General features: G+C 36.6%; 1 protein-coding gene across 1 annotated transcript in view; it reads left to right on the top strand.

Moving 5' to 3' along the window:
• The window catches only part of AP3S1 (adaptor related protein complex 3 subunit sigma 1), a 70,024-nt gene that overhangs the window by 34,942 nt on the left and 16,421 nt on the right, over window positions 1–18,661 (top strand). Inside the window, 1 exon segment of the mRNA XM_082836773.1 lies at window positions 8,974–9,045. Coding sequence (XP_082692899.1) covers window positions 8,974–9,045 — 72 coding nt within the window.

Genomic DNA, 18,661 nt, shown 5'->3' with positions numbered 1-18,661 from the left:
TTAGAGTTCAATTCAGGTTACATAGAGTGTTAGTTTTCTTATCTCCTAAGTTTCCTTTACTCGGTTATAGTTCTTCATCTGTCTTCCATTCATGTCTTTCTTACCTTGATCCTTTGAAGAGTACTAGACAATTTTTTTTTTTTTTTTTTTTTTTTTTTGCGGTACGCGGGCCTCTCACTGCTGTGGCCTCTCCCGTTGTGGAGCACAGGCTCCGGACGCGCAGGCTCAGCGGCCATGGCTCACGGGCCCAGCCGCTCCGCGGCATGTGGGGTCCTCCCAGACCGAGGCACGAACCCGTGTCCCTTGCATTGGCAGGCGGACTCTCAACCACTGCGCCACCAGGGAAGCCCGTAGCCAGCTATTTTGTAGAGTATTCCTCAGTTTGGATTTGATGTTTCTTAATGATTAAATTCGGATTATGTATTTTCGAATATCACAAGTGATGTTATGTCCTTCTCAGTGCATCATATTCAGGAGATACATGATATCATTTTACCCCATTACTTGTGGTATTTATTCTGATTCCTTGGTTAATGAGGTGCCTGCCAGGTTTACCTACTTAAACTTCCATTTTCCCTTTGTGCTTAGAAGTATCCTATGGGGAATAATTTTGAGTATATAAATATCCTTTTTCTAATCATAATTCGGTCATTACTTTTAGCATCTGTTGATGATTCCTGCCTGAAAGAATTATTGTGGTGTTTGCCAAATAGTGATTTTCCCATCATGATTTCTATACTTATTAGTTGCTATTCTGTAAGGAAAAGCTAAGATTTTTATTAATTTTATTTTGTTTTAAGTCTGTTCAAGATACCAATTGTACCGTATTCAATTATATACAAGAGAATATCTTTCAAGGCCAAATACCATTAAAAAAATCAACTTTTGCTTGGAAGTTTAAATGGAGTTCTAACAATTGATGTCAATATGAGTTTTTTAAATGTTCTTGGAGTAGCTTCTGTGCACCAAAAGAAATAATGCAGAGGCTACTTTCATTTTCTAAATTAATATTTGATATATTAGCCTTATAAATTCAAAACCCTAATTCTTCCTTAGATGTCTAAATCCAACATACAAATCATATTAAGTCACTTTAATGGAGAGACTACAATGTAATTAAATTTCCTATAGTACAAGAAGTCTTTGCACAATACTGTTGTTAATTTGGGTGATAAAAGTATGGACAGTTAAAATTTTTGCTTTACACTTTTATGTATTTTCTAAATTTTCTGAATAATCACCTCTTACTACATTAAAAATAAAAGATGATTTTTGTTGTTGTTGGAGGGAGTATCTCTAGTGAATAAGAGTGTGGGTTCTGCCATGAGACTTTCTGGATTTTAGTGAGGACTCTCCTACCTAACTGCTAGTAGTTAGTTAACTTTGTACTTTAACTTACTCTTCTGCAGATGGTTGATGAAAAGTACCTGCTTTATGGGATTACTGTGAAGGATTAAACAAAATAATCTATTTAAAGCACTTGGAACAATAACAGTGCCATAATAGTGTATACTCAATAAGTGCTATTATCATTGTTAGCTTTTAAATTTTAAAAAAAATAGAAAGAAAGAAATCACACAATATGAATCATTGAGTTCTTTAAGAACTCTTAAAGAATCATTATGACATCAATATAGAAGACAGATAGTCCTTTCATCAACTCTTAATTTTTTCATATTGAAGTCAAGAGTTTAATATGTTTAAATTAACTGGTACATAATAAATGCACAATAAATGTCTCTATTTTTACTGTTAGAAAAATATCCGTCCTCATTGGCATATTAGTGTCTAGGTCAGGTTTAGTGGAAATCCAGTTCAGAATCCAGTCATAGGCTAGCCCGAGTGCTACTTACACACCTTAAACACCATACATTAAAGATTCTGAATATTATATGCAACAGTGCTGTATTCATAGTTGTTCTTCAAAGCTAATTAATCTGATTTTAAGTTCAGTCTGTGTTCCCTAGCTTTCTTGGTACATTTTTAGTCGTATTTTTTGATTCCTTACTTAAGCTAAGCCAGTATCTCTCTAGAACATCTTGCTGCTGACTGAAAAACAATTTTTTTAGATCTCTTGGCATATTCCTAAATTTATGCCTTCTATTCTTGGGCTTAAGACTTTTCCTGTCTTATAACATGTCAGTTTAACATTTACGTATTTTATTTAATATTATAGATGAGAAACAGTAAGAGCAATTCCTCCTGAAATTTAACAGAATTCCCCAAACCGAGAAAAAAAATTTTTTTTTCCCCTAGAAACTCTAAAGGAGAGTCTGCCAAATAAGTGATATTGCTTAAGGATATTTTTGTGGCATTTATTTTATCTAGTGCACATTTTTATTTTTGCATCTGTGTATAGTATCATAATACTAGCTAAAATATATTGAGTACTTTTTTTGGTGAGATACTACTGTTCTAAGCCATTTATATTTATTATTTAATCACTAAAACAACTCTATGGCATAGGCACTATTATTATACCCAAATGAGGCTTAGAATTAAATAACTTGCCCTAGATTTCATAGTCAGAGGCGAAGCTGGAATTTTAGTAGAGTACTAAGTACTCTTAAGTACTAAGCTGCTTTGGAATAGATTCCTGTTACCCTTTGTGATCCAGGCATATAAATTTGTAATTAAAGATAAAGGAAACACAAGGAAGTTTTGTTGATAGAAGGGCACAGGGAAGGGAGACTCTGTTTATATGTGGATATGGCATTTTTCTGAATATCTCTATCTTTTATATTTACTTTTGGAAAACTATGTAATTATTGAAATGAAGGAAAACTTAAAATATTATTCTTAATAAATTAAAAGTAATTTTTCTTCCACCAGCCTTTGAATTCCCAAGGCCAGAGATTAATGAGTAGCTACTTAGTAGATAACAGTTATATTGAAATTGACTTTAAACTTTTATCATTTAAAAATAAAACACAAGAGGGTGCCATGTACCATGTTACTTCTAGTTTTTTAGTCTTTTTATCTTTCTCTTTGTGAAATATAATGCAACAGCAGTTTTATTATTTTTTGGTTGTCCTGGCTAGAACCCCCAAGGCCCATTAATTTGTTTTTCTTAATTTCTTAACTTCAGTTTGTAGATTATTAGTTTTGTATTGACCTTGTCCATGTAACGAATCAGCAGTGTATATCTACCTTGGGGCTCTAGATTCTAATTACGTTAAGTAATTCTTGCTAACTCAAAAGAAAATTATTGGAGAGTTTTTTGAAGTGGGTTTTTAAGTTTTCATCCCAACTTAGCATTTGAATGCCTTAAATCTTAAGAATTCTTTCCCTAGGTTAAGAACATGTAGTTGTAATGATATTTTGCTGCAGGGCACTTTTTTAAAAAGTATTTACATTTTTCATACTTGGTATTGTTCTGTTTTAAATATTGACAACCTTTTTTCTTTCTAAGTTAGTAAGCAAATCCCAAAAACTTGGACACCACAGTATGTAGTTACCTTGCTTTTATATCAGTGTTTATTAGTAGAATTAGAATTTTCTCTTTCTGTTTTAATTTTGTAATCATATGTTTTGAACAGCCAGGTAAATAGTACTGGCTTTTGTTTAGTTGATGTGTTTTGGGCAGTGTTCAGCACTTTATCTAAATTATTTAACTAAATCTTTAAGATAATCCAGAAAGGTAGATAGTTGTATAACTATTTTATAGTTCTGATATTTGGAGGAGTTAAGTGATGGTTAGGCTCACATAGCTAGCTAAGGAGGAATTTGAAGTCAGGTCTTTGTGGTTTCCTCACTGCTTTGCTATACTGCCTCTATAGACAGCTCATATTTTTTGCACACTATAGTTCACCAGTGGCACATTCAGTGCTACCAAGAAATTTTTTTCTCTCTTTGTCAGATATAGTCTATGTTCAGTGGGTTCCACTGATCCTTCATAAGTAATACATAAGTGAAAGGAAACTATTCAGACAGCATTTTCACCAAGATAGTCATCTTCTGATAGTTAAGAAAGAATGGCTACAGTATATGGGTAATCAAACCAGTGGATCTGGAAAAAGTAAACATGAAAAAATAAAGCCATACTGGAAACTTTATTCTGAATAGTAAGTTTAATAATAATTTTAAATTAAGAAAGACCACCTCACACCCCATACGAAAATTAATTCCAGATAGATTTGGTCCAAACATGAAAAATGAAACCATGAAGCTTTTGTTTTCTTCTGGAAGAATATCTTCCTGACCTTGCTATAGGCAAAAGTTTCTTAAATTGGACCAAAAAAAAGATTAACCATAAAGGAAAAAAGCTGATAAGTTGGACTATATTGAAATTTAAAGCTTCTGTTCTTCCCGAGAACATTATTAGGAGAATGAAAAGGCAAGTCAGAGTAGGAAAAGACATCTGTAATATGTGTGTATGACAGGACTGTATCTAGCTATGTAAAGAATTTCTATACATCAGTAAGAAAAAGACAGGTAATGAGCAGAAGTCTTGAACAGAAAAATGAGCAGAAGTCTTGAATAGACATCATGAAAAAGGATATCAAAATGGTAAATATGAAATGGTGGTCCATCTCTTTAGGCTTCAGGGAAATACAAATGAATATCACAATGACAGACCACCACATACCCATAAGAATGACTAAAATTAAAAGATTGACAACATACAGGGCTGACAAGGATGTGGCACTACGGGAACTCCCATATACTATGATTTGGATTGTAAATTTTTTTTTTTTTTAATGGCTGTGCCACACGGCTTGCGGGATCTTAGTTCCCTGAGAGGGATCAAACCCGCACCCCCTGCATTGGAAGCGTGGAGTCTTAACCGCTGGACTGCCAAGGAAGTCCCTGGATTGTAAATTTTTATAATTGCTTTGAAAATCTATTGAAAATCACTTTGAAAACCTATCTGCTCCATGGCCCAGTGATTCTACTCTAGGTATACATTCAGTAGATATGTGTATGTATGTTCACTAAAAGACTTATATAAGAATTAGTATCAGTACTAATTGTAATGGCCCCATGCCGGACCCGAATTTTTGTCAACCGGCGAATAGATAAATACATTGTGGTATATTTCTGCAATAGCACACTGTATAACAACAAGAATGAATGAACTGTTATACTAATATTTTGTAACAAAATAAATAAATCTCACAAACAAATCAATAAATAGAAGAAGCCACTCATATGGTTCCATACTGTATGATTCCATTTAAATACATGGTTGTCCCTTGGTATGGTAGTTGGTATCTGCTGGGAATTGGTTACCGGACCTGCTATGACCAGAATCCGTGGATGCTCAAGTCCCTTACAGTTGGCCTTCTGTATCTGTGGGTTCCGCATCCCTGGATTCAGCCAACCATGGGTAGTATAGTAGTATATTTATTGGAAAAAACTTGTTTCTAAGCATGCGCGCAGCATTGGACCCAAACAGCTCAAGCCCAGATTGTTCAAGGGTCAATAGTAGTTCAGAAATAGACAAAATATATCTTTAATGTTAGCAAGCAGGGTAGTTACCCTTGATGTTGATAGTTGCCTAATGGAGTATGAGCGGGCTTCTACAGTGCTGGTAATAGTCTAACACCTGAATATTAAGTGCTGGTTACACACGTATACTTACTTTGTGAAAATTCATCAGGTTGTACATTGTTATGATTTGTGTACTTTTTTTATTATTGAGGTACACTTGGCTTACAATATTACATTGGTTTCAGCTGTACAACATAGTGATTCACAATTTTTATAGACTATACTCCATTTAAAGTTATTATAAAATATTGGCTATTATAAAATATTGGCTGTATTCCCTGTGCTGTATAATATATCCTTGTAGCTTATTAATTTTATACATAGTTGTTTGTACCTCTTAATCCTGTACTCCTATCTTTCCCCTCCCCCTTCCCTCTTCCCACTGGTAACGACTAGTTTGTTATCTATATCTGTGAGTCTGTTTCTGTTTTCTTATAGTCATTCGTTTGTTTCATTTTTTAGATTCCACATGAAGGTGATAACAGACAGATTTGTCTTTCTCTCTGACTTATTTCTCTATGCATAATACCTTCCATGTTGTTGGAACTGCCAAAATTTCATTCTTTTTCATGGTTGAGTAGTATTCCTCTGTGTGCGTGTGTGTGTGTGTGTGTGTGTGTGTGTGTGTGTGTGTGTGTGTGTGTGTGTGTGTGTACCACGCCTTTATCCATTCATCTGTTGATGGACACTGAGGTTGCTTCCATATCTTGGCAGCTGTAAATAATGCTGCTATGAAAATTGGGGTACATGCATCTTTTCAAGTTAGTGTTTTTTTTTTTTCTTCAGCTGTATACCCAGGAGTGGAATTGCTGGATGATATGGTAGTTCTGTTTTTAGTTTTTTGAGAAACCTCCATACTGTTTTACACAGTGGCTGCGCCAATTTACATTCCTACGAACAGTGTTGTGTACTTTTCTGTACATATGTTATACTTCAGTAAAAATTTACTGAAGGATAGAACTTAAATGGTTTTGTTTCCTGTAACTTATTTAACTATGAGTTTATAAATGTATTCAGACCACTTCCATGTTAGAGATACCGTGTCAAAAATAAATTCATCTTTCTCAATGGGAAAATTTTCTCTTTTGGACTCCTCAAGAAGTCAGTATTTGTTAAATGCTTATTCTTTGTTCAAGCAGCATTATCCCATTCTGTCCTCATAAAAAGAATGTGTTATAAGAAGAAGAAAAGTGAGTCAGAATTAGAAATAGAATGAATAAAGTCATTTCACGGACCATGTCACCAAGACCTTGAGGAGAAATAGATGAAGTTGGGAGTTTGGATAGGTACTCAACAATATATATTTTCTACTTACCACATAATTGAAACAAACTAGGCACTCACTTGAGGATGACCTTTGTATGCCCCACACTTGGTCATCTTAATAACTTGCCTTGTCATAAATGAAACTATGTATAAAACTGTATATTCTTGGTTACTACTGATCTTTTATTTCTCCTAGTCTAAGTCAAGGATCAAGAAATTACATCCTACAGGTCAAATTCAGCCTGCTACCTATTTTTGTAAATAAAGTTTTATTGGAATAGAGCCATGCTCATTTGTTTATGTATTGTCTGTGACTGCTTTTGTGCTATACTGTATGGCCCACAAAGCCTAAAATTAAAATCTTTACTCTCCAGCCCTTTGCAGAGAAAGTTTGCCAACCCTTGGTCTAAGACGATGTTGATCATGGTCATATAGTTAAATACATTGTTTCACCTGTCTTATTCATCTACATTGATGCCAGGAAGGAGCCTTGGATTGTGGATCTGTGTAAATTGGCCTCAGATTGGAGTAGTTATAGCAAGAAGCCTGTTGCTTAGATTTTACTCTGTCCGGTAGGATCACCTGTGAATACAGTGACCATACATTTCAGTTTGCTTGGAACAGTCCTGGTTTACAGCTGTTGTTCCAGGTTATTATTATAGTACAATAACATTGCATACTGTTATTATAATATAATAATTAATAGATGCTCTCTTTTACTCTTAATATCCCCCAGTTCGAATGATAAACTTATGGTCATTCTATCTGTGAAAATTCACTGAGAAGGGTAGTGGATACAGAAATAGTGATAGAATAGTGACAACTATGCAAAGTGGAACTTAAGAGATTAATTTTATTATTTTATTTTATTTTATTTTTTTGTGCTACGGGGGCCTCTCACTGTTGTGACCTCTCCCGTTGCGGAGCACAGGCTCCGGATGCGCAGGCTCAGAGGCCATGGCCCACAGGCCCAGCCGCTCCGCGGCATGTGGGATCCTCCCGGACCGGGTTACGAACCCGTGTCCCCTGCATTGGCAGGCGGACTCTCAACCACTGCGCCACCAGGGAAGCCCTAAGAGATTAATTTTTGAAAGTTTGTATCAGAGGTCCCCAAGACCATCTGAGTGATTTGCTAGGAATCACAGGACTCAGAAGTTGCTATGTTTATGTTTAGGGTTTATTACAGTGAAGTATACAGAGTAAAACCATCAAAGGCACATGAAGGGAAGTATGGAGGAAACCAGGTGCAAGCTTCCAGGTGTTGTCCCTTTCTACTGGAGTCACACAAGATGTGCTTAATTCCCCCAGAAGTGATATGTGATGACATGTGCAAAGTGTTCCAAACTAGGCAACTCACCCTAGCCTGGGTTTCCAGGATTTTTATTGGGGGTCAGTCACATAGGCATGTGACACCTCCATGACTGACCTTGGTTACTTAAGCTCTAGAACCTCAGAGAAAAAATACGTTCATTGAAAATCACACTGTTAGCATAAACTGTCTGCTCACACTGGTACAGTGTGGCCCAGGGCCTCAAGCATGCAGAAATACTCTTATCAGACAGAGCTTTCCAAGGGCTCAGAGCTCATTTCCCAGGAACTAGCCAAAGGCTCGTCTGAAAACAGGCCATTTTGGGGAACGTATAGGGGTTGAACAACCCAGGCTTACTGAGTTAACCCTTTCCCACACAAGGTCGTACAAGGTATTTGAACCAGAGTTTGAGTCCAGGTAAGTCTGATTCCAGAGTCTGTGCTCTTTCCATAAGTTTAATTTTTAGTGATCTTTTATACTGATTTGCTAATTAAAAATTATTGGCTATATTAGATGTGGTTGAGACTTGGACTGTGCCCATCTAGCTTGATAGATACTTATGACAAGCTTTCTCTTTTCCTCATATGAAGATAGGGAGCCTGATTTGAGTATTTTTCAGTATTTTTGTAAGTAATGGTGCTAACAATTTTTAGGTCTTAGTAATTTTCAGTGAAGTTTATTCTGTTTATTGTATTTCATTTATTAATGTATTGAAAAATAGTTTAGATGTACAGGCTATAATTATTCCTTTTGCACTTAATACAGTTTTTAATTTAAAAAAGAGAAATGTGATAATAGAGTTAGAAGTTTTAATTCACAATTAAGAATTGTCTGCCTTATAGGTAATAGATTTGAATGAACTTATTCAGTTCTCAAAAGCTTTTAACCTTTTTTCTTTTCTTTAGGTATTTGTGGAAACATTAGACAAGTGTTTTGAAAACGTCTGTGAACTGGATTTAATTTTCCATGTAGACAAGGTACAGTTTCTACATTATCAAATTTTCTAAGTTTTTTATCTTAGAAAAAAATGTTAATTTGTCAAAGTAAAAATAGATTTAGTGAATAATACTGTTTTTATTCCTTTATTCAATTCATAAGTATATTTACTGTGAGCCAGGCACTGTGCTTAGTGAAGAAGGTTCAGACCATGGCCTTAGAGGAATTCACATCTAGAGGAGGACAGTGGGAATGGAGGAAATTATATTTAAACTGGATTTTTTTAGGGATTAGTAGATATTTCACAGACAGAAAAGGAGAGGATGACTCTACAGACAGAGATATAAAATACATGCTTTTTGTGAGGGGAGGATTTTATATTGATCATGAGGCCTTAAAGTACCTTTAGTGACATGGATTTTGGGCTTCGTTCTGAAGCAATTTATTTTTTTAAAACAAGTTTCTATTAACATTATCGTTGCTTTGTTTGTTCATTTTTTGCGGGGGCAAGATAATTGTTTTTTTCTGTGTTAAGGAGGTTGGATTGGTAGGTGGGAGATTAAAGTCAAGGAAATCAATTAGAAGTCTATTGCAGTAGTCCAGAAAGAAATGAACTAAGGCAGTAGAGTAGGGATGAAAGAAAGTATATAATTGATAGGACTTGATGGCTTATTGAAAGGAGGTGAGAGAAAGGAAGAATGACTGAAATTCTCTAGCTAGTATTACTGGGTATTGGGGATAGGAAATTTACGAGGAAGAGATTCCACTTTTACTATATAGATTTTTTTTTTCTCTATAAGTTCATATAATGTAGCAGACTGTTTTGAATGGTTAAGCCATTGAATAAAATTGTCTGGAAATAATCTGAAAATTTTGGCCAAAAATTGTGATTTTTAAAAATCAGCTTTATTGAAGTGTAATTTACACACATGAAAATTCAGTAGCTTTAAGCATACATTTGCCTAAGTTTTGGCACGTGCATTTAGTTATGTAACCAGCACAAGGAATGCATTATATTATTTGTGAACATCAAAAGAATACATTTACTATTAGCTGGTCCTTTAGATCATATTTCTCATTTACTAAATGATTTAATTTCATATATTGACTCATTTTGGATATAGAACTTAAACTTGATATTTTTAAGAGAATTATTTTAGTTTCCTACTGCTTTTCTCTATTTTCTGTCTTATGCTATTTGCACTTACAAAGACTCCTGTTATTTTTAGGCATTAAGGTTCACAATATTCTAAAATATGTTTTGGTACACGGTTAAAATGTTTAAAATTCTATTTTTAAAATGACTGCTCAAAGATCACTAGCTTATATGTTGCATCTAGCAATTTTTTGAGAAAATTGAAGATTCTATTGTAAAATATTGTAGCAAAGTAAAGTTGTCACATTTGTAGCAGAGAATAAAGGTTTTCCTTAATAGGAAAATTAAGCTCTACATATATACAACTTCCATACATGATACACAGTGTTTTTAAAACTTCTGTTTTATGTAAATATATGTTCATTTTAGAAAAATCAGAAAATATAAATAAAAGGAGAATAAATAGCCGCTATCTCAATTTCAGAGATTGCCTAGTATTAAAAGATAAACTGAGGCACACTAAAAATTTTAAGAGTTTATTTGAGTAAAAATTGATTCAAATTGGTCAGCACCAAACCGGAAGTGGTTAGGAATCTTCCGCTGACAGGAGCTAGGGGAAAGACGTTTATAGAGAAGAGGCAGAAGCAAAGCAAGGGAATTATCTGATTGGCTATTGCTTAAGCACCTGTATTATTTGGGAAAGCCAAGATGGCTGTTTGTGATTGGTTGCTCTTAGGTGTTGATTTCTTAACCTTGAGGCATTTTAGGCTGAGGTTGTGCTTTGCTTATGTATTAGAGCCGCCTCAGTCTAATTGCCTCTTTTTTTTTTTTTCTTTTTTGCGGTATGTGGGCCTCTCACTGCTGTGGCCTCTCCTGTTGCGGAGCACAGGCTCCAGACATGCAGGCTCAACGGCCATGGCTCACGGGCCTAGCCTCTCCGCAGCATGTGGGATCTTCCTGGACCAGGGCACGAATACGTGGCCGTGTCCCCTGCGTCGGCAGGCGGACTCGCAACCACTGCGCCACCAGGGAAGCCCTCGCCTCCTTTTTTTAATTAACACTAGTGTTAACATTTTAGAGTATGTGTAGTTCTAGACTTTTTTGTACAAATGAGTACTGAAACAAATATGTCTTTAAAAAAATCAAAAATAGGATCACATATATAGTCTGTATAGCCTGTTCATTTCACACAACAGTGTATCACTGTTTTGAAACCTGCCAGAATTAGCTGGCCTAAACTCTTGTTTTAATTTTTTTTCAATGCAATGAGAAAAAAGCTTCAGTATAACAAGAGTTAGAGACCAGTAAAATAGACATTTCCTGTCCCTGTACTCTCTGTCTAAAACAATGCTAGTCTTGTTTTCAGCCCTTCTATGAAAGTAGGCTTGTTTTCAACTTTCAAGCAGCCCTGGACCTTCCAACAGTCAGAGATCTCCTAAATAGCTCAACTCATTTCTTCCTAGGAGCAAATACAGAGTTTTGTACACAATCCTCTGTGTGCTGTTATACTACACTTGGATAGAGGGAAGGAGGAAGTTGTAAAGAATACCCCTTTCGTTATCAGTCAGGATGGGCTAGTTTATGCTTCAGTAACAATATCAGAGTATTTCTAATTCACACAGTATGTTTATCATGTCCCACATGCTGTCAGTCTGGAATCCATGGTGACAAAGCTGCCAGTATCTGGAAAATCATCAGTTTTTATGTCAGAGAGAAAAGAGTTTTCATGGGTAAATTTATCTGCTTTTCAAACTATCACACATGATAGTTTTGCCAAATGTTTTGCCACTACAAGCATGGATCACTAACTTTCTAGCCTCCGATATAATTTCCATGTGGCCTACTGCCCAACCCCTAAGTCAATGTCTTTTCCTTTATTGTGATTGTTATCAGTTTCTCATTACAAACCTTCAAGTACTAATTTGTGTATCAGTCACATAAGCTAATATTTGTAGTCACCCTGAAGTAGTGGAACAGCACCCCCTGCCCAAAATTGATTTGGATGTAGAGACTGAAGATACCACATGTACACCAAGAGGATCTGATCTGAAAAGGTTTATCGTTCACATAATAAGCTTTTGGGGAGAAAACAAGGAACAGCGACTATCTTGGGGTTTTATGTGGTTAGGGGGTAGGGCTGGGTTGAGGGTTTCCACATGCAGGCCAGGCAGGTCTTGTGTAATTTAAACTTCCCGCCAGTGCAAAGGAAGGAGCACCTGGACTTTCTTATCAGTTTGCCCACATGTGGGCAGAAGAGGAAGGGAGAACAGTGGGATTTGAAAGCTGTCAGCAGGCAGGCATCAAAAATAGAGTCAGACTCTTTATTACAGCTAAGTTATGCTGTGGTAATAACACCTAAAATATGAGTAACTTGGTTTATTTCTTATACTGCATGGCCACTGTGGGTTTGCTGGGAAGGTCCGCTTATTGCGCAACTGTGTTACCTGCCCATTTCCTGAACACTGTGGCTTTAATTGGGCAGCCCCAGGTTGTCACCACTACTGCAGCACAGCATCAAATCCCAGGGCAAAGATGAAAGAGCTAAAGATTTATAAAGAGCTTGGTTTGGAGCATGTATGACATGTATGGACAGCTATAAAAGTGCTCTGTCTACTCCTCCCTGCATTCCCCCCATCCCCCAGAAGATCAGGCTAAGGGAGATCTGATTGGAGGCCTCAGTGTCTTTCCTACCCTCCAGGCCAGGAGAATGAAGAATTAAGAGTGAGAGTGGAGAGGTTTCCTCTAGCCCAGTCCCTCTTAAGGAGTTTGATAGCCTATCCTTAAACCACAGGACACAGAGTGAGAATCTCCTTTTCCTTTCACCACCTGAAGAAATCTAACCATTAAGAGTATCTCAGCAACCACACCTAGGTACCAGTGAGCCGACAGAGAAAAAAGAATGTCATCTCAACAGAGAGACGAGGAACAGGCTGAACAATCAGAACATATGCTCCGTGAAAAAGAACTACCACAGGAGATCAGTGAACACTTGAAATTTTAAAATGGTAAAAAGTCCTTAAGGAGATGCAATTCGAAAAGGTCTTCTTGGGGCTTAAAAATGTGTTTTCAAACTATAGAGTTTAAAGAAGAGAATGGTCACAGTTGAGGCTTGAATTACAGATAGAAGATGAATGCAGGAAATAATCTCAAAGCACATAATTGAAAGATTAAGAGATAGAAAACATGAAGGAAAAGGTAAGAGAATATGAAGTATTTAGCATGTATTATAAAAGTATTTTGAAGCTGTTATCCACCTGGGGGAAAGGAGAGTAGGGAATAACAGAACGTTTAGTAGGAAAACAAGGCATCTCAGTGGTAGAAAGACTTGATATTTTACAAATAAGAATAAAGTCATATTTGATTAAAAGAGCAAGGAAAGAGATAGTTTTCATTAATAAAAATTATAAACAGTAGAATCTCTGATTTAAAAGGGGGAAATAATATAAATAAAATCTGATCAAGACAACCAACTTTGGGGGAAAGGGAAATTATTTAAAATAAATGTATTATTCAGTATAGTAAGTGTGAATTGAATGAAACAATCCATTAAAAGTCAGAGATGATGCGTTTAAAAAGGTACAGCTTTGGGGCTTCCCTGGTGGCGCAGTGGTTGAGAGTCCACCTGGCAATGCAGGGGACATGGGTTCGTGCCCCGGTCCGGGAGGATCCTACATGCTGCAGAGCGGCTGGGCCCGTGAGCCATGGCCGCTGAGCCTGCGCGTCCGGAGCCTGTGCTCCGCAACGGGAGAGGCCACAACAGTGAGAGGCCTGCATACCACAAAAAAAAAAAAAAAAGTACAGCTTATATAGGAAAGACAGGATAAATTCTAGAGTATTTCCCTTTATTAACCAGTTTCCATAACATTTGGTTCCCTAGCAGTCACCAGAAGTGATCACTGAATTTCTTTTTTAGTACCCTTGTGACATATGAATTTTAACATAATTGATTTGTTTTAATCCACTGTGGATATTATTCTTCTTGATGCTCAAATTGCCCTATCTTTGGCCAGTGGGGGAACCCCTTCACGTTGTCTTCTGGGTTCTTTTGACATGACCCCTCTCCCCCTCCATGGACTTTGATAGCTGCTTTGTGTTCTGGTACAACTAGATGTTCCAGATTCACTTTATTTATTTCTGGCTCTAGATATGTTATCAGTCATTCCTTCTAGGAGCCCTGATTTTTTTTTTTTTTTAAAGTGGGAAATGGTATGGAGAAACCATAGTCTGGATGGAGGTGCTTGTAATTATGAGGTTGATCATTGTTTCTCCACCTTTTCTATGGGCAGAGCGTCTTATATATTTTTTGCCTTAGCCCTCATGTTAGTGTTCTCTCTGTAAGGTTCCTTTTAGTGGATGATGATGTATAGAAATGACAGTCCTAGGAGCATGTATGCTAGTTGGTAGAGGTGTAATTATTACTTCTGGTTCTCAGTGAACCAAGCTAGGAAATAGATGTATGTACACACACACACACACACACACACACACACACACACACACCTGCCTATTTCTATATCTTTATATATATTAAAAATCATTGAGTTCTTCTTAATACCCCAGCGTCTAGTGCAACACTACAGAATTTATTCTAGCCTTCATCTTTTCCATATCTGCACTTTGCTTCTCTGACAGTGAGAGATTATTCTCATTCCTATTATTTGTATTATTGTTGATGCATTTACTTCATTTGCTTAATCCTTCCTTTGTATAACCCAGCTCCTGGCTGGGCCATTCAAAGCCAGACATGCCGGGCTTCACCCTCACCTGCCAGCACTAGTCAAATGCTTGGCACCCCCCTTCTACTGAGCAAGTTGTTAGAAAGTCAAACCTGATAAAAAAAATTGCAGTAAATAAAAGTACTTTTTAAAAAGATGATTTGAAAAAGAAATCAATGAAATTTCTAGAAGAGAAAAATGTCAAAATTAAAATTTTCAGTGGATGGGTTTAAACATAAACATATCTGAGTAAATAGAAAGGTAGAATACATTGTCCATAATGCAGCATAAAAGGACAAGAAAGCCTGAAAATGTGAAATATAGTTTACAGGTCAGGGAAGATAGAGCAAGAAATATCTAATGAAAAAGAGAGAAAAAACGAGGCATATTCAATATCTGAGTATCTAATGGCTGAGAATTTTCCAGAATTAATGGAAGATGCCAATCCACAGATAAAAGAATCACAAGCAGAATAAATAAAAAGAAATCTACACATAGACTAATGATAGTAAAATTGAATAGCAGAGAGAGAGCTCTTAAAATCATCCAGAAATAAAAGACGTATTACTTTCACAAGAGCAGTGGTCAGACTGGGAAGTGACTTCTCAACAGCAACCACAGAAGTTAGAAGATGTTGTGTTGAAAGAAAGTAACTGTCAACTGTAGTTCTAAAATTAGCAAAACCATCTTTCAAGATTATGGGTGAAATAAAAACATTATTTGAGAAATAATGAGGAAATTTTGCAACCAGCAAGCCTTTGGACTAAAGGAAATTCTAAAGAGGGCAATTTACACGGAAAGAAATCTGAAATATAAGGAGTGAGTTGAAGAGGGAAGAAGAGCAAAGAAAGAAGTAAATTTATGGGTAAGGATAAGAGAACATTGACTCTTAAAGTACTTATGAGATTAAAATGAAAAAAAATTGTAGCATTAAAATACAAGTCAATAATAACACATAAGCCAGGAGTATTCTAAGGTCTTTTTTTTTTTTTTTTTGCGGTATGCGGGCCTCTCACTGTTGTGGCCTCTCCCGTTGCAGAGCACAGGCTCCGGACACACAGGCTCAGTGGCCATGGCTCACGGGCCCAGCCGCTCTGCGGCATGTGGGATCTTCCTGGACCGGAGCACGAACCCGCGTCCCCTGCGTCAACAGGCGGACTCTCAACCACTGCGCCACCAGGGAAGCCCCTAAGGTCTTTTAATGAGCATCCATGACCCTTATGATAAGCAGCCTTTAAAAAGGATTTCTGTATAATCAACCCAAAATATAGAATAGCAAGTAGAACAGCTTTCTAGTTTTTCAGACTTGAATATTTTGAATTTTCCAATTTGAAACATTCATATTCAGTGTGAGTATAAAATGCATTGTGTAACAAAATAGAATTACTCTTACCTATTACTCTATTTATTTTTGTTTTCTGTTTGGCCACACAGCACGGCTTGTGGGATCTTAGTTCCCCGATCAGGGATTAAACCTGTGCCCCTGCAGTGGAAGCGCTGCATCCTAACCACTGGATCACCAGGGAATTCCTTTACCTGTTGCTTTAAATTACTATACCACTGTTGCTTTCCATTGGTCAGCAATTAACAAATGTCTCATTATTATTAGTATATTATAGTATGTTAAAGTATGTTATATACTTAACCTTTCTATTTTGTCTTGAAAATTTTATCAAAATTTTGATGGCTAACAAAATATACTCTTAATTTCTTTCAAAATTACTTACAAAATCGTCATACTTTAGACTTCTCTTTCATGATATAATATTAAAGAAGAGAGAAGTTTGTGTGGGGATTATGCTCTTTAGCAGGAGAACCTGCTCAACTGCATCAATCTCAAGATATTATCCACATACCTGTAGAACCGATTATTTCCTTAGCAAACACTTTCTTCAGGTTAATGATATTATCAAGTGAAAGTTTTGTTTTGATTTTTTGGCTGTGTTCGTTGCTGCATGCGGGTTTTCTCTAGTTGCAGCGAGTGGGGGCTACTCTTCGTTGTGGTGTGCAGGCTTCTCACTGCAGTGGCTTCTCTTAGTTGTGGAGCACGGGCTCTAGGCGCACAGGCTTCAGTAGTTGTGGCACACAGGCTCAGTAGTTGTGGCTCGCTGGCTCTAGAGCTCAGGCTCAGTAGTTGTGGTGCAAGGGCTTAGTTGCTCCGGATTCTTAACCACTGTGCCACCAGAGAAGTCCCCAGGTGAAAGTTTTGATTTATATAACACTTTGATATGTCCGGTATCCTGTTGGAGAATAATTATACAAAAATTTAATATATTTTTAGATATAATGAAGTTCTGATAAATATATTTTGAGAGGATGTATTTCTGAAGCTAAGCTTTTTTTTTTTAAATGTTGGTAGTGACTCCAGTAAAACCCAAAGACATACATTTTCTTACTTAAATTGTTTCATTATAGCTTTTATTTATAAATACCCATAGAGCTAAAGCATGACAAGAAAATATCATACTTCGTTAATTCTAAAATGCTGATTTTCTTTCACATTTTAACATTTTTGAGATCAGTATGCATTTACAATTCTATAGCTTGCCATAATTTTTTTTTTTTTTTTACGTTTTCTGGTAGTTACATTTTATTTTTTTAATTTATTTTCTTTTCCTGCATTGGGTCTTCATTGCTGCGCACAGGCTTTCTCTAGTTGCAGCAAGTGGGGGCTACTCTTTGTTGTGGTGCACGGGCTTCTCCTTGCTGTGGCTTCTCTTGTTGCGGAGCATGGGCTCTAGGTACGCGGGCTTCAGTAGTTGTGGCACGAGGGCTCAGTAGTTGTGGCTCATGGGCTCTAGAGCGCAGGCTCAGTAGTTGTGTGCACAGGTTTAGTTGCTCCACGGTATGTGGGATCTTTCCAGACCAGGTCTCGAACTGTGTCCCCTGCGTTGGCAGGCAGGTTCTTAACCACTGTGCCACCAGGAAAGTCCCTAGAGCAGTGGAGTAGGTCGCTCTGTCCTCCTACTGCTCTGGCAGCAGCAGGTGGGTGGGAGGCAGGCATCTGAAGACCCCATGCGTACCTCGCCCCCAACAGCCCTGTGCTTGGCCGCTACCCTGGCGGGGTTGAGGCAGCGGGGCTGACTGCTTGTCATAATTTAATTGTCAGCACTTTTCCTTTTCAGTGGTATGTAAAGTAATGATTTTTTTGTGATCAGTTGTACTTACATTTGAAGAAATATCAAAACGTGAAGTGACGTTTAGACCATTTAGAATTATAAATACAGGTATTAATAGATTACTTGAGGTACATTATTTAAATTTTTATTAGAAAATACATGTCCTAACATTTTATTATCAAATTAGTAAGAGTATGACCCACAGGTACATAAATGGAAATTTGCTAACATATTTAAAATAATGTGTCATTTCATCAAAATCAGCTATTTTCTTAATAATAAAAAAATCATTTCTTACAGTATTACGGTCTTTAGAGTAGACTTGTAACTCTGCTTTGCCTCCCCTTCAACTCCTTTTAAAACTCCTGTTCAGTTTTCTTTTTCAAGAGGAGAAGAGGGAGGTGTTCCTTGCAAAACACATTTTACAAAATCTTTATTGAGTGCTTAACACTTTGCAGGGTTATGTGAAGAATATGTTCTTACCCCAGTCCTCAAGTAATTGTTTTAGGAAGATGTGTGGTGTCTGTCTGCCTGTGTCTGTGTTTGTCTGTCTCACAGACACACACCATTAACATTACAGTGTTATTCGTATATTTTATTATTTTTAAATTACAATAATAATACTTGAATTTCTTGAAACAAAGAAGTCAAATAGTACTGAAGGCTATATGATTAAACATGAAAGTTCTTCTTACCTCGTCCCCTTCCTTATACCTATTCACCACTA

This window comes from Leucopleurus acutus (assembly GCF_964270905.1).
Source record: "Leucopleurus acutus genome assembly, chromosome: 3".
Lineage (NCBI taxonomy): Eukaryota > Metazoa > Chordata > Mammalia > Artiodactyla > Delphinidae > Leucopleurus > Leucopleurus acutus.
The sequence above is the reverse complement of the archived record's forward strand: the minus strand, read 5'-3'. Positions and strand labels throughout refer to the sequence as shown.